The 24,573-nt window shown below is 41.2% G+C and overlaps 1 protein-coding gene across 2 annotated transcripts in view; it reads right to left on the bottom strand.

Moving 5' to 3' along the window:
* The window catches only part of FNDC3B (fibronectin type III domain containing 3B), a 180,951-nt gene that overhangs the window by 12,446 nt on the left and 143,932 nt on the right, over positions 1-24,573 (bottom strand). For both annotated transcript variants that reach the window (XM_085069045.1, XM_085069046.1), the window contains exons 20-24: positions 23,443-23,556; positions 21,052-21,201; positions 17,689-17,966; positions 10,866-11,078; positions 908-1,074 (exon numbers count right to left, since the gene is read on the bottom strand). In XM_085069045.1, coding sequence (XP_084925171.1) covers positions 908-1,074; positions 10,866-11,078; positions 17,689-17,966; positions 21,052-21,201; positions 23,443-23,556 — 922 coding nt within the window. The remainder of the gene's footprint in view (positions 1-907; positions 1,075-10,865; positions 11,079-17,688; positions 17,967-21,051; positions 21,202-23,442; positions 23,557-24,573) is intronic.

The following is a 24,573-nucleotide window of genomic DNA, read 5'->3' as shown; positions in this document are numbered from 1 at the left end:
AGGTACCTGAGCTCCCAGCCCACACACAGCCTGGCATTTGCACCCTACTCAGCCCAAGGGATGAGTCACATTGAACAGGAACTCAACAGGCAGACTGGGAGCTCAAAACAAAGACCTAGGTGAGGTGAACTGAATAAAATTGATTTTTATCCAGTGAAATGTAAGTGTGACTACAGTGCATGCTGGCATCCTGGGTCATCCAGCAAGAGTTCCCTTCCCTTGGCTGGCAGCACATCTCACAGCCAGATTTTAAATACAGAGAAGTAATATAATGAAACATCTTTCACTGTGGTTTTTACTTTTGCTCCTTCCTTTTTCCTCCTCCTCAGGAGCATAATTACTTAGGGCAAAAATTTACACACAGTGAAAGACATTTCTTGTAAAACTTCATTTAATTAGGCCTTTAGTTCTTCTAGTGGAGCACATGCCAAGTTCTAAGGCTAATGCTCTGTATGTGAAATATCATAATTAATTTTATACATTAAATGAAAAATAAACCCTGAAGGTCTACGTTGGAAATCACCTACACAACTAAAAATGGTAACCTTTACTAAAGCTTAAGTTGGTCAGTGCACACATATACTACAGCTGTTGGATCCCTGGTATAAATGCTGTGCTAATCCAGAGCAATCCCCTAGTAAACATTATTGTTAGCAGCAGCATTTTAACAGTTGATGTATTACAACAGTGGCTGACACAACATTTATGTTGCTTGTGTGATTTTTTGGGTGGTAATTTAGCTTCCCACCATAATGTAACTTCACAGCTCAGAGAAACCCCCAGTCAGCACAAACTGGTTATTCACTCATGTTATTACACAAGTATGGTAACCCTTACAACCCCAAACTTACCAAATACATAAATATTTACATGTTACTTACATGTGAGTAAAAAAACTTCTACATACCTTTGATTGCAGGTGGGACTGACTTGGTTGTGCAGAAGGTACAGATTTCTGAGAAAGGTCCCTCCCCAGCATCATTGACTGCCTGTATTCTGAATGAGTAACAGGTGGATTCTGTCAGCCTCTGGATCTTGTAGGTGTGACTTGGTCCTCTGTAAATTGGGATAAACCTGCAACAAGAAAAATGAGAGCATGCAGTTACACTGGAGTGGCACTGACATTTCTGGGTATTACATTTATCAGCTCAAAGTATCCACCTTGTGCAAACTGGCACCACGGGCTCTGCAGAGCTGTTAAAAGCACATATAAAAATGTCATATTAATAACACACTAATGATGATGAGGAGGTTGGGGAAAGCAGAAGTTCATTGCTCCCCTTCAAGCTACCATTACCTTGCAAAATGATGACATGGATTATCAGGAAGAACATCTGTCAGGGGGTTCCCTACTACCATAATCCAGATGGATTCAACCTGTGTCCTGCTACAGTACACCATGTGTGCTGCTGGTTTAGAAGTATGATGAAAACAAGATTAATATGTTGACTCTCTCATGGATTTGGACTTTATTTGCACATTAAGACACAAAGTCTTGCAGTCACCTGTGTCATCTTAAACCAGACTAATTCTGTTTAAATCACAAAATACAGATTGTGTAACAGATCTGTGAGATAACACACACCTCTCAGCTCTGGAGAGTTCACAGACTGAAGACAGCCAAAGAGCAGAGACAGAAACAGATTGAGAGAGGATGCACTGTGGTCTGTGAGTGAAAAGGAGAAGCACAATTGCAGTGAGGGGATAAGGAGGATGGGAAAGGATGGCAGCCCAGGGGTGCTGGGTGTGCCCACACTGCTCCAGAGCAGGCTGAGGAGACAACACAACACTGAGACAGCAACTTCCAAAACACTTCCATTGACAAGGCTGAACAGGAGCACACACAAACCTGTCCAACAATGTAATACTGAACAAAATCAATGCCACTTCATCTTAAAAAAACCCCAAAACTTCAGTTACTAAAGAGAATGTGACTCCTATTTTCTATTGCTCTGCTCAGATGAATGTTTTTCACTAACAGCTGTAGGTCAGCCAGCAATTTCTAGCTGAGCCCCTGGCCCCCAGGAGCTGAGCTCAATGGGGATGAAAGCAAATAAAGACGAAGCACCCAGATTGTGCATCCATCCACTCAGCCTCCACCAGGGTACAATGTCTTGCACACAACAGTCCTGACCTTGGAGAACAGAAAATTTGCTGCGTAGAATCACCTACTTTTTTTTTTTTACTATTTAGTACCCTTATTCAAGTATCTTAACCATTTCAGAAGGTTTTAAATCACCAGGAAGCCAAAAGATATTTTTCTTTGACCTCCCTCTCTAGGTGCTAGCTTTATTCTTTGGTTTTGCATGAGATAAACAGAACAACCAATTTGAGCATTTCAAAGAAACTGGGTCTGTCATTAGCTCTCAGGGACGGAAATCAATTTGTATTACATTATGATTACAATCCACATTAAGTACAAACAGAGATCAAGAATCATCTGTAATAAAAGGAAATATTCAGGTAATTCAAGTTGCTGGAAATGTACTCTGAGGACTAACATGACTTACTACCCCCACTGAGTTTTGGTGAGACCCACACCTTGATAGGAAACCAAAGATCTGTGCCCAAAAGCCTTTAAGAGGAGAGCTTAGAGCCAATTTAGCAAGAAGAATTGTTTTCTTAACCTTAACCCAGTTTAAGAACTCCCTGCTAGCCCACATTTTGAGGCTCACATTAGCAGCCACAGCATGTTTTGAAAGACTGACACAAACCTGGTCTCATGGAATAAAACTTCTTGAGATTCACCATGTGATGAGCAAAGAACACACACTTAGGACAGCATTAAGGCTTGAGAGATAAGAGTTCTCTCCCTCTGCACTTCTTGCAGCTCAATCACGCTCAGAAACCACATCAGTACTGAGTGCAGAGATTGTCTCCTACCCTGATCCAGAGAGCAGAAAACATCCAGTGCATATTTTAGACTAATGACCTCTTTGCAATCATCTGTGGAGTTAGTTAAGCAAGGGAGGATCAATCTATCTTCCCAGCTAACAGGTAAGCACACCTTTACCCTAGGCTGGGCTTAAGGTACATTTCCCAGACATTTATATGGTCAATACCAATGACTCAAATGACATTTTCACCTTTTGGATATTACTAAGGTCACCAACACTTCCAGACACTGAGGAAGTGATCTGGAAAAACACTTGAGCTCTGTCTGTCATATGGGAACTGGATTAATACTCCCAGTTCAGTTAATACCAATACTCCCAGTTCAGTTCCCATCTCCACTCATTTCTACTTCTCTATCTCAAAAAACATCTGTAAGGAAAGCAAGAACTGTTCAGCGAAGCTTGCACCACAGGACTGCAATGGAAGCACACTTAAATTCTGAGATTTGACCATCTTTGAGGAAAGAGGGTTTCCAGTTTTGGAAGGAGAAAGGCTGATGACCAAGCCAATCAAGTTCAATTGCTGTTGGGCTTTATTGTGACACTAATGCTTTGTGATTATGTTTGAAGATGCAGATGTAAGGCATGTAATGAAGATGAAAGACTAATTTCAAAATACTAGTGATTTTTCAATGATAAGGTAGTATTTTCCTCATCTATAAAGTAGGCACTTTAAAATCCTCTAGGATTATTTCTGTTATTTTTTTTAAATAGTGTAGTTAATTGATGTTGGTGGCTATGGATACAGAGCAACACATCCTACAGTCTTTTTTCACTCTCCTGGGCTTTCTGCTGAAGGACCACAATGAACATAAAGTGGAGTCAATCAGTGTAACTGCACATTGCTACTCTGAGGTCTGCAGACATTAAAAATTATCGATTTTCATTTTCAAGACATTTTCAATTCTCAGAGGTTTGCCCAGTTGAATTCAAAAGACAATAGGCTACATACCTGAACTGGCACCCTGCCTTTGAAAACACTCAGCCTCTGTGGTTACTGGCATTCTCAATACAGCTGTATTTCTTTTTAAAGTCTGCACCATCCACAGTTAAACCTGAATTACTCTAATTTACCATGCTGCACTGTTGCCTCTGCACTAAATTAACAGCAGATACCAAAAAGAAAGCAATTTTCTCCAGGGATGGAGACACTCCCCAGAGGCTACTTCTCCCTCATCTCACTCAAGCAATCCCAATTCTCCCTTCCCAGACATTCTCACATCAGTCATGGATTATTCATTTACCTGCACAGCAGAGGAGAGAGAACATCATGTCCTACAGTGATTGTCAGGGAGACACCACTGCCGCTAGTTTTTCATCAATACCCTTTTATTCTCAGTGAAGATCTTCTTGGAAGTATTTTGCATGTCGCAGCTATTTTGTTTCCTCCACTTCAGTCACTTCCAGTCGAGCAGAAGAATATGAATGTACTTGCTCTCCCTCTGCTCATTAATTCCCAGCACATTTTGAGCAGCAGGCTCCCTTTCAAACTCTTGGGTTTTGTTTATATTTTGGTAACCCGTTGGTTTTTACAAGAATTTAATTGGAAAGAAATTCTACCGTACAACACTAAATAAGATGGCAATCTTGGGGCAAGGAACAAAGGCTGAAAGAGCCACCTGAGTGATTCTGTTACTGCCTCTCAGAACATGGGGTCAGATGCCAAGATTTTGGCTGGAGAGAAGCATTAATACAGCACCAGTCTGACCTGGTGACCTGAGGCTTCACATCAGCACACTCTGCCAACTGCCTAATTAAAAACTAAAGTACAAGAATTCCACAAATCTTGAAATCAACACCTCTTTTGGTATTACTAATACAACTTCCTGTTACCTACACATTTTCTGCCCCCACCGACTTTCTTAGGCTATTCCTAATTAGGTTACAGAACATTATCAAACACTCCCTGATTTAGGTGATTTTCTCTCCCCACCAGCAGGTCCCTGTACTGTGGGTGGCAACAAAAAAAGGGAAGCTTCAAACCAAAACCATCTAATTCAGAGATGTAGGAGTAGAGTCAACACACAATTATTTTAATTTCTGCTGTGTTTTAAAACACTCTACTGAAAGAGAAAAGCTTCACATCAGCAGCATCCCACACCCATCAACTGTTCCTACAAACAGGACCAGGCTGATCCAATCTTTTCAGCTTTGGGACACTTTTCCAAGCCACTCTCTTGGATCTCCTTTTGCAGGCAGGTGCTGAGGGAAGGCAAACACATGACAAGAGTTCCCCAAAAGTTTTGTGCCCCCACAACCTCCCCAGCCCTGGCTTCCAGTCCTAAAATGAGGCGTGGACCAAACAGATGGGATGCACTGGCCACTTTGACTGGAAGATCTGTTTTATCTGGAAGATCCCTTTTGGAAAATTGTATCTATAATACATATTATATATAATATCTGTATTAGAAAGCATGCTCACCACTGTCACTATTATTTTTGTTTCTATGAATAATAGTAACAGGACCCAGTGAAGGAGACATTTCCTTCCTTATACTTAAAAAAGCAAAACTAAGTTGATAATAGAAAAAGGCAGGAAGAGAAGTGATAACAGTCAGATGGGAAGAGTTTGGTTTTCTTCCCTGGATTATCTAGCACATCTGCAGGCTAGACAAAGGGTACTTGCTGCCAAAAATCGATTTTTAGCTTGTTTCCACTAGATTATCTTTCATCTGCTGCTGGATTGGAGTTTGTAACCCATATTTTCAACAGACAGCAACCTGTCAGATGTCTGGAATTATAGAGAATTGAAATATTTCAGCCTTCACAGCAAGAAAAATTGCATTTTTTGGAAGAAGCATCTGGGCACATTCAGGAGGAACAGAAGACAGAGCAGCAAAGTGCCTGACTAATATAATTCCTGTGTGCAGCCAAACCTGGGGGCAAGGAACAGGCAGGGTGCACAACACTGAGCACAACTTAAATGGGAATTAACAGCATTTGAATGGAAGATGTGGGAGAAATCAGGGAGAGCACCCAATGGCTTCTCCAAATTATACAGTCAGGAAGAAGTAGATGATTATTGACAAGGTGTTGCAGCTGCCTCATCAACAGCAGATATAAATAAGAGTGGACTTAAAGCTAAAACCTAAAGAGAACAAACACTTTCCAGCAGCAGCAAACCAAAGTTCTGACAGCCCCACGTGTCTTTATCATCCTCGTGCAGCATTACAGCCACTTTACCTTCCCAGTATGGCAGCAACTCACAGTGTTTATGGCCTCAAAATGATGCTCCCTGAGCACATTGTGTCCAAGCTGCTGCTGTGACATCCCCAGGAGCTTGGGCAGAGCTGGGGAAGGGAGCCAAGCTCAGGCTCTAGTTCACCAATGTCAGCAAAGTGAATCTGGAACTCAAAAATGTGCTCTTGGAAAGACAATGTGACCCTGTTGCACTGAGCTGAGCCTCAATTACTCCTTTAGAGATTAAACTTTAGAGTCATTACTCTAATCAAGGCTTTTTTTTTCTGATAAGGTTGTTACAGATGTGCAGAAAACAGTTTTTGTTAAAGTGACAATCGTGGGTCTAGATGCTGCTCTTATTTATGATCTGCTGTCTGGAATATTCAGTTATCCATGAAATCTGAAGTACCTGCAGATGTGCACAGATCAAAATAAAGGAGATAATTTTATTTCTTACCAAATGATTTTTTGAATTATGGAGTAGCATCTTACTCTGTGTCTTGCCAGCTTCCTAACAGCTGAAACACTTCATCTGACACACACACAATTAACTCATACTTACTACAATTGTGGGTTTACTCCTGTTTCCAGGAAGAAAACTGAGATGTATTAACAAGTTAACTTTTTTACACTTGGGAACAGTTCTTCCTCTTCTTTTTCATTTTCAAAGCCCCAAGTATTGGATCAGAATGCTCCTAACATAAATATCCCTATTATTAATAACAATACATAGAGCAGCAATAGGAAAACAGGCTACCTGGAAAACTTTTCTGAATTTTAACTTTCTATCTAGCCAGGCTTGCAGTGGAAAGTGTAGCATCTGTCTTGGTGCTCATTCTTAATTTACTTTTATCACTGTTTTACCCAATACAAAAATGATTTCTTCCTGCAGGTTTTTGCAAAAACACATTAACTTATATGATTTTGTATTTTAATAGAATTTCACAAGCCAGTAGGACTGATACATAACAGCAATTGCTGCTAAAATGGGTGAAAATTGTCTTGATCAAATCAGGAGTGTAAACAATTTTTTAATTAGACTGCTTGAAACTTGCAGTAGGCAGGGAATGATTATGCAAAAGTCATCAGGCAAGGGCAGCACATTCAGCAACTGATCCCTCTGTGCTTCTATTCCACCTTCCTTCAAGTTAAAGCAGAGAAAACACCCATGCTGAGGCTCATAAACTCAAGCATGCCCTGCTACCATCAACTCAAGACAATAGAAGTGTGGGAGAATTGTCAATGATCCTTACATGATATTTTAAAAGAATATGTTTAGGATGTTTCTCAGTCAAACTTACCAATGAATCTCCCTTAAAATGTAATTATATATGTGTATATTCATTGTAATTCTGCACACACGCAAAAATCACAGAATTTACCTCAACTGCAACAGTTGTCTAAAAGAAACACAAGCCACTGATAAATGACCCACTACTAATTCACTTGCTAATTTTCCCTTCCAGACTGGATATTGTGAGCATTTTAAGACACTAAGAGGTGTAATTAGTTGTAGGAACGACTAAAGATTAATTACCAGTGCAGCAGAAAAAAAAAAAAGCATTAATTAAGTTCGTTTATTCCACAGAGAGGAAAAATCCACAGTATTCTGGAAAATAGTGCAACTTGATTAACATAAATTTCTTGACATTACCACAATTAGAAAACGAAGTCACAACTGATAGTTTCTTTAAAAAGGAAAGGAATTTCTTAGTCCTCTTTACATAAAGGTCACTTACTCCCAACGAACATTTCTATGTACTGAGCTTTCCAGAAACAGATTTTTCTTCATTTCCACTCAATGCTACCCATAATTGAAAGGACAAGTGATGCTAATTTCATCTCCCTAAATGTCACACCCCAAAGAGCTAATGGGAGCTAATGCAGGTACATCTCTGATGTGCACATCTCCTCAAGCCCTCACACTAATCAGCGGCAGAAGATTTCCAAGTATTTTGCTTCACAGGTCTTGCAATCAATGAAACATTTGGTCTCCAACAACTGGCCTGTTACACCTCATTACAGAAAGGAAAAGTTAAAAACAAGCCTTAATGACCAGGACACATTGGAGAGCACTGGCTGAGTATCATTACATAAAAACAGAGCTGATTCTTTACAAAAAAAGGCCATTAAAGCTTTTGGGTAAGGATGGGACTTACTGATTATTTCCTTTTTTGAAAAGAACTTGCTCACCTTTATATTTCCGCTGGTGAAAACACTTCAATAGCATTTTAAAGGTAACTTCTATTTTAAACCAAAGAAGGGACAATTGTTGTAATACTGAATTGAGGGATTTCAATGTAATGCTGTTCTCAGTAGTTTCAGATGTCTCAGGGAATATAGTAACAATATCCTCTGCAAGACCAGGGAAAGACCAGTGACAGAGGTCACTTTTCAGTCATCCATGTTTAAACCACAACCTCTTCCCCTGAATCAAGTACCATCTCCCAACAGAGAGGATACCATGACACCTTCCTATAACTCTTTCAAACCACAAAAGACTCCAAAACATCCTTCTAGATCATTTATTCTGTGTCATTCTTTCCCCAGAGACCAGCTTCCTAGAGGGGTGGTCATTCCCAGGCCTGTCAGTGATTCAGAGGCATTTGGACAATGTCCTTAACAACACACTTAAACCTGGGCAGCCCTGAACTGGCCAGGCAGTCACCCTGGATGACTACAGGTCCCTTCCAGCTAAAATATTCTATTCTATTCTATTCTTCCCTCAGATGTCCACAGTTTACTGGCATTAGCCTGTGCAGTTGATGCTCAAAGAGCCATATTCCAGGATTTTCCACAAGCACACCCCTCAGTCCCAACGGGGTTTATTTAATGGGAATGATCTCGGACAGGACTCCTACCTCTGTAACCACCTGCTGCTTCTAGCAGCTCCTGTGTGGGCTGTCCTTCCCTGCTCCTTAGGGGTGACAGCTCTCCTGGATGTACAGAACTGTACCTTGCAGGAGCATCTCTCACTGTGATCCGTGAACACAACGGAGAGCAAAACAGGAATGAATAAACAGATTTTATTGCCAGGACCTGCCAGCTCCGACTGCTCTCAAACACAACAGTGCACCCATCCCACTCCTCTGCTGTGCCCACACCAGGATGGATTCACCAGCCCAGCTCTGGCTCATTTCAGGGGTTATCTGAGCTAATTGGTACAAACCCAACCCCCAAAGGGAGCATTTTCATGCAAGGGCTCTGACCAAGCAGGAGGAGACAGCACAATGCAGAGGAGCAGTTTCTCTGCATCTCTGGGAGCTCAGCTGGACTATAAGCCAAAGTCAAAGCTAAGAGATCTAGCAGAGTACAAAGTTCAAATTGCTCCTAATTAACAACTCCTAAGAGCCCATTTGCAGTGGGAAAAGCTTGTGCAAAAGCAAAGGATCATGCTAAAGCCTCATGCCAGAGCAAAGGAGCAAAAAGCCTTCCTTGCCTGCTGCAAGGTAACATTTTATTCTTACAAGGAAACTTACTACTTTCCCCATTACAAAGACAGGTTAAAAACAATTTACAGCTCCTCACCATCCTACCTGCAGTGCTACATGAAAGCAAAGCAAAGCAGCCTGCTGGGTGTGTCTTTAGAATCCCAGGGTGCTGCAGGTGATGGGTTCCTGCCAAGCATCACTGCACTCTGAGGGAACTGTTACCAGTCAGACTTTCAAATGGGTATTTATATTCATTGGACACCTCTCAGGATTAATACAGGGGAGCATGTACCCTCTCTGCATCAGTACAGTTGAGATACTGGGAGGTATTAAGGCATTATTCATGGTGGGTTTATTACTTAAAATTAGAACTTTTAGGCCAGATCTTCAGCTGGCATAAACTCAGCTGGCATAAACTCAGCATAAACTTCAGCACAGCTCTATTTAAATTAATGGAATTGTGCTAATTTACATCAAATTATGATCTGTGCTGAAGGTCTCTAAGGATTATCTACTTGGTAAGTCACTGATTTTACCTAATTGAGGTAGTTGAGAGTGTTTCTTAGTAAATTATGAGCCATCCATGATATTTATTCATTGAAGAGCTCAGACAGTCAGGCAATACTTGCATATTGTCTTTCTTTCATTCCCTTTTTTAATTGAATATATCACATCACAACTTTGGAGCTACAATAGCAAATCTTTCCATACACATGGGAAGATAGTTTTTGCTTAGCATTGACTGTTTAATTTAAACACAGATTTTTTTGTTTCTTGCACACTTTATTTCAAAATTATTGTGGAGCTACCAAGCTGATGCCAAGCTCATATTTTCTAATGCTGTAAAAAAGTACAGCTATAAAATCATGACCACCATGTTGCCCAAAAAACATTGTTCTGCTCAGTTTTACCTCTCCTAGCCCTCTGATTTGTAACCCTTGGCTTTATTAATACACACAGGAAGCTGGGTGCAGTATCTTTGTTTCCTATTTTCTAAAAGGTAAAGCACTGTGGCCATGAAATTTGGTATTAAATTTGCTGGCAGAGAAGCCAGGGTTTTGCTGAAATTTCACCAGTAGAGGATTGATTTCTGTTAGACCTGGCAGTGTTAGGTTAATGGTTGGACTCAGTGATTTAGAGTTTTTTTCCAGCCTTAATGATTCCATGATTCTGCATCATTTACAGCTTTACTACATAACTTACTCAGACTACAAGCACAGAATGCCTCTTAAAACAGTATTTTGTACGTATTTGTAGGCATGAAGCAATCAGGAAAACACCATTTTTCTTTCATTCACAACTGCATTATGATGAACCAGAATGCTTTTTCATTAGCCCAAGGAAAAGATTAATCTCTTACCTTTTATTTCTGTCCTCTATCTGCAAGATGTAGACCATGTCATCAGCAGAGTGAAGCTTGGAGCTGCTGTCTCCCCACTTCAGCTTCAGGCTCTGAGGTCCTGCTGCAGCACACTCCAGCCGTGGAGGTAAGGGTGGTAATGGCCTGGTTTTTGCTTTAATAAAGTGGCTAAAAGGTCCAGCTCCAATTTCATTGACAGCCTGGATCCTGATCCTGAAACAAACAGCAAAATGAGAAATGGTAAAGTGCTTTCCTGAGATTCTGGGTATAAAAACACATCAAGAAAAGAGCCTTGGGGAGGTGACTGCTCCATCCCAGCCCAGTGCTTTCTGTGGCAAAATGGAAGGTTCTGTTAACACAACAAGCATCATCCTGCTTTGATTGTAAGAGCTGCAGTGAAGATGATGGAAATGCAACAATGCAGAGCAGAAGGTTTGGGTCAACAGCCTCAGCACCTGGTGACAGCCTCTTCAGCCACATGAACAAAGGACAGCAGCACAAGAACAAGCACAGCCTGGAAAACATGAAGTGCCCAACCATGAACAAAAAAAAGCAAAATTGTGTTGTGGATGTGTAACAAAGATCATGGACTAATTTAGGTGAAACCACACAGTGCAAGCACTGGTGTCACTGCCATGAAAGCCATCTCCATGTTGTCAAACACCCCTGAAGAGCCAAGAGCAGTATCATTTCAGTGTCTCACAAAGCACACCATTTAAGCACAGGAAGCTCTGCTGGGAGGAACTAATGGAGAAGGTTAAATTCACCGACCTCCCACACTCTGACACAAAATGCAGAAATATTAACTGCCAGTGAACTATCTATTAGATCAAATAAAAGTTGGACTCAAGTGATTCTCACAAGATGTGCAAAAGCCCTTGAGGCATTTGAATCACACTGAGAAAACCAAGAAGAAAAGCAGAGCACCTGCTTTTTGTGAGCACCTGGTCACAGCACCTTGAATTAGGAAATATCCTTAAGACTGAGCCAGTCTGCTAAATTCTATTTCTTTCTTAAGATAATGATTCCTGCCTTCTGCTTTGCTCATTTTCTCTAACCTGTCAGCACCTTAGTTTGGTAATTAGAACACTGAGAATCTGAGATGAGTGAGGGGTAGCAGTCTCTGGCTGTGCTAACTATGCTAACATCAACAGCACCATAACAAAAATGGGAAATTTGCATTTCCAAACAGTTTTGAGGACTGTGTAAACAGAAATATTGGTAGAGATGAGCCTGAAAGGTTTCAAAAGTTTGTTAAATCCAAGACAAAACAAGAAAAATCAGGATGGAGAAAACGAATTAAGTTTTTTAAGATAGTTCAGCCTAGTTTAGTTAGCTGGAGAGATGCCATTTACTGTGGAAATCCTGTGCTCATCAGCCTTGTATTTTCTCATGGGTAAAGTCACTTTACAGGAACTGTCTTTGCTTGGCAAAGCTACTTATTTTGACTGAAGAACATCAAGTGATGCAAGTTCATACCAACCATGTATGAAAAATTACTCTGCTTTGAACAGCAAGTTTTCAGCTCTACCATCAAGAAAGGAATATTTTAAAAGAATAGGGAAAAAATTCTCCAGAGAATATTCCCCATTAGAAAAACACCCCAAAACTGTATTTTCTGCATTTCAAGAACATAAAGGGGTAAATTGTAAATAAACATATTGCAAAATAATAAATTCTGATCTATTGATTAGTCAGCTAAAGTCACTGCACACTGAGAATGCAGTGTGTGTACAGAATCATGTGCAAATGTGTGCTTAAACCTTTGCTGACTGACCCAGCCATTACCAGGGGTAATGCACTGCTTGGTGTGGAGCTGCATTTTCCCTTTAACCTCCTTCCTGGCTTCAGGAAATGCATCCTGACCACCTTACAAACACTCTTTCATTCATGCTCTTCCTCCCTAAGGGTGGATGGCACAAAGCAAGACCTAGTGGGAGCCTCCTCTTCAACTGCTGCTTACAAGCATTTCACATAAAAAGAACAAAAGGCTTTTCTAGTGTCTGGAGAAGTGTAATTAATATAAGCCCTGATCTTACTTCATATTATATTATTGGTTTGCTTTAGATTGAAGAGTCATTATATCAATATTTAATGGTATTTCTGACAAAAATCCTCAAAGCCTACCTGAATTTTCACTGGATTCTAGCAAGCTATCCATTAGCATATGCACAGAAGCAATAACAGCTGTATTACAAAATGCTACTACTGTTTTTGTAGATTGACTAAAGCAGCATGCCCTTGAGTACACAGCCTTTTGTTTTGTTTTGTTTGGTATTATTGAAAGTCCCAGGAACAACAAAGCCTCTCCTATCCTCAAGCATTGTAACTTCAGCTGATTTCCAAATGGCAGCCACCACACCCCAAAACAAGCACTGAGTGAAATGAATCTCTCTCCTGTATCACTTTTTTTAAGAAAAAACTGATAGATATGCTTTTCAGATATATGCATGAACATACACCTGCATTTACTCGTCTTGCTTTTGCCAGGTATTTGCACAAGGTGAAAATGTGTCTCTTCATTCTTCATTTTTCTTGCTTTCCTCTGCTGCACAGAGTTCTTGCTCCCCCCTTGTGACACACACAAATATGCACACACACACCCCTCCTGACTCTGGAGCACAGTCAGACTGATGGAAACTCTTCAGCCTTAAAATAGAGATAGGCATCTTTACACAGGAATTGATTTATTTGACTCTAACGTGGCTGATGTGGCAACTCTTTTCTGCTGATTGCACCACCATCAAGCTCTGTAAATTGCCACTATCATTCCCAGGGCCTGAGCTTCATCAGACACACACAAACAACTGATTCTGTGTTTCCTGTGCACGTGGCAGTGCAACCCAAACCCAGGTGTCACCTCCCTCTGAACCCCAGCAGTGTCTCCACGATGGGTATGAGGCTTTGGAAAGGCCAGAGGGAAGTGGAGAAGGAAGAAGGGAAACAGAGAAGGGAGAAAGGAGGATGATGTAGAGGGAAAACACCTCGTACTGCACCATCTCTGCTCCAGCTCAGGAGCTTTCTATTGTCCCAGCCTGTGACACTGAGCTTTTCCAGCTGGGTGGCACAGCCAGGGTGGGCAAGAGAACATCCTCAATGAAGTGGAAACCAATTACTGTTTATAGAACTGGTACTGGGAAAAGCCAACTCTTTATTTTCATGTAGAAGTATGGTATGGACAAGTAGAAATACTTGCAGTAAAACCACTTCCTGAATTCCTTCCAACTTTTCCACTAATGGTTTCTAAGTGAAAATACCCCAAACATCCCCTTGGAAAGAAAGATGGTTTAACAATCACAATCTGACAACAAGTTTTTTGAAAATGTAAAGACTGTATTTAAGAATAGTACCTAATTCTACAGACCCTGGACCAATAATATTTGTATTCATTCTCACATTTTCCCACTACAACTTTTAAACATTTAGAAAGAAAACCCATAAATCAGACTGGGCTAATTTAGAAACCATGAAATGATCTTTAACAGACTTTTCTCTCTTAAAAGATTCTTGACCTAGGGAAATAAACACGCTAAACAGGATGCTATTTCCAGATTGGTCCCAAAATCCTTTGTATAGTATTCCAACAAACTGAAAAATCAACTTTTTAATTAATTTGAGAGTCTGACATGAGCAGATTTTGATTCCCCAGTTCCCATAAGAGAAATGCCACTGGTTCCAACACACATGCCTGTGGAAACCTGTGGGAGTTAAAATGCCATGGACTTCCAAAGAAGAGGGGAAGCAGCATCTGCCAGGACACCATGAGCAGCAATCACACACTGCTCCTCAAATCCCCACTCAAGACTCCTGGAAGAAGACCTAGTTTCCCATCTGAAATAGATTTTGTTTTATAGCCGCCTGAACTTTGCTGATTTGAACATCCACATCCATTTTCCTCTCCATTTTGGAGGATCCTTTCCTTGATATGGTATAAAAATTTAAAGAATTTAGAATTTTTATTCCTAAACCAAATTAAGTGTTGCTATTAAAATATAGTGATGCAATTATATATTTCTGTACACTGTGTAACTTCAGAGGAGAAGAAGCATTCTTAAAAATTGGAAGTTGTTTTGCAGTGAAGTATCTCAACAGCAGAGCACAATTATCTATGGAATGTGTTAAGTGAAGCTTGGGAACAGAGTGTAATAGAAAATTGGTGTTTCTGTGACTGTTGAATACTTATTTATTGTGGAATATTTATTAACTCACTCCTAGTTACATCAGCTCACGGAAAACCAGGCCAAGTATATTACTCTATAATCTGAGTTTCCAGAGCTTTGTGGCTATGTCAATAAAGCAGAGAGACTGCAGAACTCAGACATATTTCTGCAGCTGCTCACCAGCCAGGATGTTTACACAGTGCTGGGGGGAGCATCTGCTGTGCCTGAGCTGGAGTCCCCTGAACTCAGCCCTACAATGGCCACTCACAGAGCCATGGTCCAGCTCCTCCTGCAATAAATGCATTTTGGGGTGTAAATCCTTCTTGTGGTGTGCTGGTTGGATGTGCTACTAAGACACATAAGGCATCCAAGTGGTCAGCTTTGAGGCCATCTCTGCAGAGAGCCTGGGGTTTGCTCTGTGTGCTCCTGGGCTGCTCCTCCATGGCCAGTCCCACACAGAAGCTGGAAGCAAAGCAATGCCAGACCTAAGCTAACAGCTCCAACAGGGTGGACACACATGGACAGGCTGTCAGAATCTTCCCCCTAGCCAAAACCATTCAAATTTCCAATTTTGGACTTGCTGGATTCATAATAACCAAGATTTGCTTTCAATTTTGGTTTCCCACGACCAAAAACATTGACAGTGGAATTCCAACTCAACCTAAACATATAATCCATTTGTTGATTTACTTCAAATTCTGCTGCAACTTTGGCAAGAGAGTTCAGAGTCTCAAACCCAGTAGTACTTGGCTTGTTTAGTCTAGGAAAATATGTTCACTGTTTTTAAACACAGCAGGGAATAAACACTTGAGAGGGAGAGAAGCAAGTCATGTTAAACAAAACTGACACGAAAAGAAGAATCACCAGTGGAGAAATGTAGAGAATGAGATCAGGGATGTTCTGAAACATTCTTCTGATTGGAGCAGGGAGGGCAGAAAATGCACCAACTTTTAGCACACAGCTTGGTAATCCTGTTCCTTGGGGATTTTTTTATCAGGGCAGACATTCCCTGATCAAAGACAGGTGTCAAGATATGCTTGATGAAGAAATATCAATGAAAAGGTTAATGATCCCAACACTCTGGCATATCTATTTTTGATTAACAAAATAATACTTCAAACTACAGAAGAGATGCATTGCAATCCAGCTGCAGTCACTTGTCTTCCCTGATAGTTATGAGATGCAAGATTTGGGGTTTCTTTCTCCCATTTTATTCAAGAAAAGAGCTTTCCAACATTATTACTTCTGATCAGTCATTTACTGGTCTGTGCTCTTCAGTGAGTTTTTTTTGGTATGAACTTGGTCTTACAACAATATTTAGAACAGTGAATGTTTGTGGCTTTAGCTGTTTCATTTGGATGAAAGTCAGGCACAATCCCTGACTAAAATGATGTAATTTAATATGGTGCTTCTCACCAAATAATGAAATAAGAATGCAAAAAAAGGAAAAAAATTCATTCCAATCTCCATTTCTAGGCCTTGAAGACATGGCCATTTCCCTAAAGGAAGCTGTGGACAACCAAGAAACAGCTAAAAAAGAGACTGAAGAACTAAGACTTTGGTAAAGAATTTAAATGGCACATTCTCTCTTGACTGAGTTGCTCAAAGTTCCCTTTTCAGCTTTTCTGGCTCTTGGTTGAACAAACATATGAGGAGAAACAGGGAACACAAGACAGCCCAAAAATGATGCATTTCCACAGCTGGGTGACGAATCCATAGACAAAGTCCTCAATTTTAGATGAATGATCTGTGAGCAAGCAGGGTATGCTCCTCACTTTAAATAACTTCTAGTGTGTGAATGTGTCTGTATCCTTGCTACAACAAGTTCTCTTTTTTTGGGAACAGGATAAAATTTGAATGATGAACGTATCATTTACAAGACCTGTAGGACTGTGATCTTCAATACAAAGTAAAGAAAAGAAAAATGTTATAACAAGTCTATGCCATATCTAATTTTACAACAGTGTGATCAGATTTCAGTCTTTATTAGAACAATACTTAAAATAGAATCTCTTTTGTCACATATTCTGTTGTATTGCTGTTCATTGCCTGCATGGAAACATTCTTCTTTTCTAATTAGCAATTAGGGAGAAAACAAATAAGCCTGATCATTAAAATAATAAAATTTTGGCAATGCCACTTAGCAATTTAGACTCTGAAGCAATATAAATTGTTTTTAAATTCAGATTATCTTTTCATTAATCTCTATATACCAGAGAGAAAAAATAGCTGTAGCTATACTAATATAAGTTCATTGTGTGAAAATTGCTAACCCTGCACAGGGATCAATAACTTAATAATTGAAACCCCTGGCAGAGTACTTCTAAGTGGCTGAAAAAACATGAGATGTAACACCGAAATTTTAATTATTTCTTATTTTTAGATTTATTATTACCAGTGTCACCTTACCTTAGCAGATCAACTCAAAAAGAAGGAGAGGTCAGAGATAAAGCACGGAGAGGAGAAAGAGGAAAAAAAGATGAGAGAAAACAACATTTGAACATGAACTAACTCAATTCATTCCACCAAGGAATGACTGCAGATTTCAGTGCTGCCTAGGCCAGTTGTTTGGGCTGCTGGTTTGTGTTTTAATTCACTCTCCATGCCATGAGCATTTCCTGTGTAGAGCTGAGCTGTGGGATCTCTGTCCCCTGGGCACTCACCTGTATGAGGTTTCGGGGAGCAAACCCTCGATGACATAACTCGTCACGTTTCCCACAGCGATGCTGACATCCCCCAGGTCGATGTTGTAGGATGTGATCTCAGCCCCGTTATTGCTTGGCTCTTCCCAGCTCAGCACAAGGCACACAGAGGAGGGCTGGCAGGCAGCCACAGGCTCATCCTCCAGCACAGACAGGATGGAGACAGCATCAGGCACGGATGCAGGGATTCTGCAGGTCACCAGCTCGCTGTAGGGGCCAGCTCCAGCCTGGTTAATGGCCTGGGTGTGGAAATAAAAAACATATTTTATTTTATTCCATTTTATTCTATTTTTTCTCCTTCACATGTGCAGCAAGCTCATAATGATGGACGGTGCAGCCTGGAAGAGCTGCAGGAACTCTTCAGAGGATATGCACTGCTGGTTTCCTTTCTAAAGTGTGACTCACACCTCTGCTATCCTAGGGCATTAGTATCTTCCTTTGCCACTCAGGAATGCCTCAGAAAAAAATGGAGAATATTTCTCTTTGCCCTAATATATATTTAATAACTTTTTTATCAGTGGCTATCTTTGGTTAGTAAGGGAAAATGACAGGTGACATCACGTTGGCTGGAAGGGGCTGTGGGACTCATCTAGTCCAACTTGCTACTCCAGCCAGGGTCAGACAATGCAGACCAGGTTGCCCAGGCTTTTTTTCCAGCTGGATTTTGAAAAATTCCAAAGATAGGGATTGCACAGCCCCTCTGGACCACTGTTAGATCCTTAACTGCATGCACCGTGATAATTTTTTTCTTTGTATCTCATCTGAACATCCCTATTTCAACCTATGCCTGGAGCAACACTGGATGCAGCATTCCAGGTTCTCAGGAATGGCATGGAATGGGCAATACCACCTGGATCTGCTGACTGGGCTCCTCCTGACACAGCCCAGCATCCTGCCAGCACACCAGGTATGGGAAGAGCTTATAGAACATGGTATAGGAGAAACTAGAGGAGTCCAGAAAGCACAGACCTCCAGAAACAGCTTTGATACTGCCCAGAACTCTCCACCACCCACACTTCCTTTACATTTGGAAAAGTCAGCCCAGAGTCTCCCATCAGATTACAATTAATTCAAAAATCCAGGTTTACAACATTGCCAGCAGGACTCTGATGGCAACGACAGGACGCATCAAACAATTGTTTGATTTCTTATCTATGCTTAACTGCAGTGAATAACTTATTTCTGCTCTGCATAATACAAACACAAAGCCATGCTCTGTTTTTCCAGGAGGCGTTTTGTTCAATTGAAGAAAGAGATAATAAAGTTAGATTTGTCAGCCTTTAAAAAGCCCTTCAAAACAAATCCTGCTCCAGGGAAATCTTCTATTTAGTGCAGCGCTCCTGGAGCTGTTAGAAGTGAGCCCTGTGTTGTGCTCTGCCAATGATATGATTTGTCTTGCCTCTAAACCAGTGTTTGGCAATTTGTATCTTGCTCCAAGCAATTTATTGTCAGTGGTGTTTTTTAACTGCTTTATTGGACAATCTCATCACCATAACTGATGGGGCTTTGCTGCCTGGATGCTTTCCCCTGCCACCCCCAAATGACAATATTTCCCTTTGCAGAAGCCACTGTTGTCTTCAAGAATATTCATTTACAGGAAAAAGGTTGAGCAACAGTAAAGACAATTGTCTGCCCTGCAGTTAGATATGCCTTTATTTCTCAATTCCCTCTTTTATTGAGTTACTGTAGATTGAGATAGCAAAACTGTGTGTTTATTAGTAAGCTGAATACATGTGGTTTGGGGAATCTTTGTTTTTAAAAAGGAAAAGATTTTTCTGTTAAAGCTGCTAACAGATAAAGAAAACAGCTATTATTCTCTCCTTTCTTTTTAAAATAACCTAGAATTTCTGACACTTTTTAACTTTCTTTCTTTGTCTGTTACACATACTTTGTGGGGTATTTTGTGTGTAACTGTTTGATGATTCCAGTGTGTCTTGTAAGAAATTCTTCTCCATGTAATACAGTGACCAGACTCAGAGGATGAAGCTCTCTAGAAAGTAATACCCAAGTCACTGATGGACTTTAATAAAATGTCTGATTGCTCCTGTGCCTATGGATTAAATTATACTGGCTGTGATAAAAACTGAGTAGATTCGTGCAACATTTTTGTGGCAGGTAGTGTGAAATAAGCACCCAGGGGAAATCAAAGATGCCACATTGCTGGCTGTTTCCATTTTTAACATGAAATTTTCCTGGGGCTCCCCACAGCAGTGGTCTCACAGTCTCCTCCCTGCCCAGCAGATGCTGAATGCTCTCCCTCTTGCAGAAACAAGAGGCACTTTCTGGCTCACACTTCCCAGCCACTCACACATTCCCTCGTTCTCCTTCCCCCACACTGCCAGAGCAAGGTACACAGCAGCTCTGGCCAAGTCACAAAATACATCTGAGTGCACTTGGAGCTGTGGGGTCTGAGCTCTCGGGCTGCTGGCCAGCTCCTCGAAACCATCTTCCCAAAAAGTAAAAAAAAAAAAAAAAAAAAAAAAAAATCAATATCCTGTTTAAAAAAAAATATAAGAAGGAAACACTCAACAGAAGCATGTTGTCCTTGATCAAAGAAATTACCCTGGGTGGTCCACATGTTACCAGCTGGGTGGGTATTTGGGTTGGATTAGTGGTGGTATTCTGCCTTCACATACAAATAGATCTTGTGCAAGACTATCTGGGGTAAAAATATTTTTACTTCCCTCCCACTTGCTTTACCTTCCATTTATTTCTCTGTAGATATAAAGGATGAAAAGTCCTGTATTTTTACTTCCATACAGTTATACAAAATATATTTTAACTGCTACTTTTTACTGAAAATAATAGGAGAGAATGAGATAAAAGAAATCATATAGAAACTACAGGAGATCCAATCTCACAAATCTCAGACAAAATGGTAAAGATGAGAACTCACTTTCTGGCAGGTACCATCTCCTATACCCACAGGAATCTACTCAGCTGCTTTGCTTTACTTGACAAATTAAACAGATGCTGGAGTTCATTATTTAAGCCAGGGGAACCTTCAATGTCCATTTGGGAGGTAGACATTCTTTACCTCTCCTTACCACCAAAAAAAAGATTTTTAAACAAAATTCTAGAACATTACCATTTTGTTTTGGTGTCAGAGGGCAAGGTGGCTGTTAGAAGCATTAGTCACTGAAAGCAACAAAACACGAGAGCAATTTTTAAGTAACACATCAGCCTGCATTGCTTAAAATAAATATGCATTCCTCCTGCCTTACAGAGCACACAACTTCAGAGGGGCTAATGAGAAAAATAAGAACAGCAGTGGAAGGAAACTCTGTTTGCATCTCCGAGGGCAATGATGCAGCCCTACCATACCTGTAGCCTGCAGCAGTAATGTGCTGCTGCTGCTAAGTCACTGATTTCAAAGGAGGTTTCTGTGCCACTGTATGCAAGTTGTAGAGATTCCTCCTCTTCTCCCCACTCTAATCTGTATTCAGAGATGTCAGCACCAGAACATTCAGGACTCTGCAACACAAATATTTATGTGGTTCAGTTCAGAAATGAGCACTTCAGATTGCTGTGTTTCACTGGGGAAGGAATGAAGTACACGGAAAAAAAAACCCACCAACCACCCTTATTTTTAAATTAATACACCATTACTGCAGCAAATGGAAATGTACCGAGTTAATGTTCCCTAAGAGGTTACTGAAACAGGATAATTCTGCACAAAAATTACCTGATTGAAATTCAGAGAAATGAGTGAGTGTACGCAGCTACTTTGCTTTTCATCAGGACACTCAGGAATAAATTGTCTCTCCACTGGCTTGGCAGAAGCTCAACCATGAACACAAAAAAAGGCATCAATCTAGTGCAGCCTAGCTGAGAGACAGAAGCACAGCTCTGGAAGCACTTGGCCTTTGAGCCTGAAGCAGTCACCCATGGGCTGAGAAAAGAACCCTCAGCAAAGGAGGAGCTGGCCTGAGGTTCTCAGGGGAAGTCACCCATCAGTCCCAGACTGGGACATGGGAGTGTGGATCCTGGCACATCCACATCCACAGTGACACCCCCATGGGATCACCATCAAATGGTTTGGATTAAAAAGGACCTTCAAGATTACCTCATTCCACCCCCTGCCATGGGCAGGGACATCTTCCACTATCTCAGGTTGCTCCAAGCCCTGTCCACCCTGGCCTTGGACACCTCCAGGGATCCAGGGACAGCCAAAGCTTCTCTGGGCAACCTGTTTTAGTGTCTCACCACCTTCACAATAAAGGATTTCTTCCCAATATCTAATCTAAACCTGTCCTCTTCCATATATCCCCAGCAATCCCTTTATTTAGGGGGACACAAAATGAATGCCTGAATGTGCTGGAAATGAGCCAATACAGGCAAAACAGCACAGTTCCCAAACCAAAATATTCAGTGTTTTTAGCAGAACCACCTGGACCTGTACTGTGTGGCCCACAAGGACCTGTACTGTGTGGCTCACAAGGACTGGCAAGGTGTAATTTCCAGTGTAAGGATCCAGAGCCTTGCTGCACACCACAGTGACCACCCTGCACAGGCACAGGGGTTTTCTGGCTCTGCCTCAGAGCTTCCAGCTGCTTCAGTAGGAACATTCAGAACTCCAAAGGCAGATTTTCAGAACAATGTGTGAAAACAAAGCATCATAGTAGGCACCACAGTGTGCTCTCCAGCCACACTCCACAGTGCTTCACTGTTCTTTCTTCTCATTCATATTAGCCAAAAATGGACACTCTTTAAGAAAACATAACCACTGCAAAACACAGCTTCATTTTGAGCTAGAATAAACAAATATATCCTTCCAATAAACAGAGAGCCTACCACAACCACTGCTGCATCCCTTCATGGCTGGGGGGAGCAAATCCCTGACCATTAAAAAGTAGCACTTAAAAGTTCAGAGTGATTTCTAGTTGCAAAAAATATTAATACCTCCAAACTTCACCAAATACACCTGTTTCTTTTAAAATTAAATGCAGATTATGTTTGTATCCAGATATGAGCAAAATCCATTTATTTGAGCATCTTGGGAGTGTCAGTGACTTCTTCCTCAACAAGGGCATTATTTTGGGGAGGAACCCAATAGAAGCAGGGCTGAAAGGGCTGCTAAATTTTCATTTTAAGTCTGAGGCAGAACTACAGCCCCACTGAACTACATCACAATGTTATTTATGGTAACATCCTCTCTTTTCTGCCTTAATTACACAACATTTTTTCTTTAATGGCACCAACCATCCCCACAGCACTTCAGCTAGCACATATCTTGAGTCCTGAGATGCTGGAGAATGGAGTAGGAATGCACACAAACTAAAATAAAAGTAAATATTTGGGGAAGAGACAAACAATTTTTCAGGGGGAAAAAGCCCTACATCGTATGCATTTATGGAGAGTTAATTTCATATCAGAGACTCCAGTTTCAGCCAAAATCACATATTTGTCTTAATAACTCCAACTCAGAACATGCTGATGTGCTAAAAGCTTGCAGAGAGCACTTCCATCATCTGATGCCAGTGCAGGAGCTCTTGTGCCTCAATTCTGGTCTGGAACACTTGTGACCAACTTTATGCAGTTCTTCAGAAAAAAGAAGATGATTTTCTACAACAGAATAGTTTCTACAGAGTTTGTTTGCATTAAAAGGTAGTTCCAGACCAGTAAACAGCTCTCAAGCTCGATTTTGAGTTTGCTGGTGACCATGCTGGTTTGGATAAGCAAGGTGGAATGAAACAAGCAGGGCAGCTGACTCACCTCCCAGCTCACCAGGACTCGTGTGTCGGACAGGAAGGACAGGGAAGGTGCTCTGCACTGGCCTGGGGGTCCTGCTGCTGTGGTCACCTCTGTCGCCTCCGAAAACGGCCCGTACTAGAGGGGAACGAGGGGTTATTGTTGTTAATATACAGGTCCACACCCATCTCAAAGCCCTCAAGGGCTTGCCAAGAACACCACATGAAGATTTTCAGCGCACTGAACTTCCTCAAAGACAGACTGGGCTTCCACCTCCCTGCACCAAACACCAGAGCCTGGGGTGAGACCACACAAATGACTGTGAGGTGAGCTCAGGAACAGGCAGAGAGCATGGACATCCTTTGTGCATCCACCTGTGTGGCAGTGAGTGCCCACGAGAGCAGAAACCACCTCCAATTTGCCCAAAAGTGAGGATATGCACTCAGTCACTGAGGAACACTTTGTGTCACGCTGCCTTACCTCAGCACAGCGTGTTCACATATCACAACCTGCTCCTTTCTAAAGAGGAGCACAGCAAGAGCAGAGCACATCCTGGAGTCCAAATCCAGCTTCTTTGACATAAGATGCCTGCCCCAAGGCAGTTGTGGAAGGACAGGATGTGCTGGAGCCCCAGGCTGGTGCAAGGAGCAGGGACAGGCTGCACACACGCCGAGGACACTCTGCTCCAGGGCAGCTCAGCTCAGACAACCTCTCAGCCCATGGTAGAATAATTTAAATGCATATTAGCAAAAAAAAAAAAAAAAAGCCAATTTTCAGGAGTCCAGGAAACTGGCTTCAGCCAGCAGTGTGAGGACAGGAGATAGCAGTGGAACAGCCTTTCTGAGTGGAAGAGTGAAGTTTGCTCAGTACATCCCTGAGTTAATTAGAAATTATTCTCCAGAACAAAGGAAGTTCACTTGGAAGCAATTAGAGGAAAAACACTGATATTTACTTATTTTGTAATGCAGTATTAGTGAGTATGAAAAAAAGAGCCACTGCAAAAGGCCAAACAACACTGAAATTATAAACCCCAGAAAACTTCTGAACAGGTGTCAGTATCTGCCATCCAGAAAGGCCACACTGATTGGTTTGACTTACAAAGAATGTACATGTCAAAAAATCTAATCAATTGACTTCTGCTGTTTTCAAGGAAGA

Source organism: Lichenostomus cassidix, chromosome 9 (genome assembly GCF_008360975.1).
Source record: "Lichenostomus cassidix isolate B80296 chromosome 9, HeHo_3.0, whole genome shotgun sequence".
Taxonomy (NCBI): Eukaryota; Metazoa; Chordata; class Aves; order Passeriformes; family Meliphagidae; genus Lichenostomus; species Lichenostomus cassidix.
The sequence above is the reverse complement of the archived record's forward strand: the minus strand, read 5'-3'. Positions and strand labels throughout refer to the sequence as shown.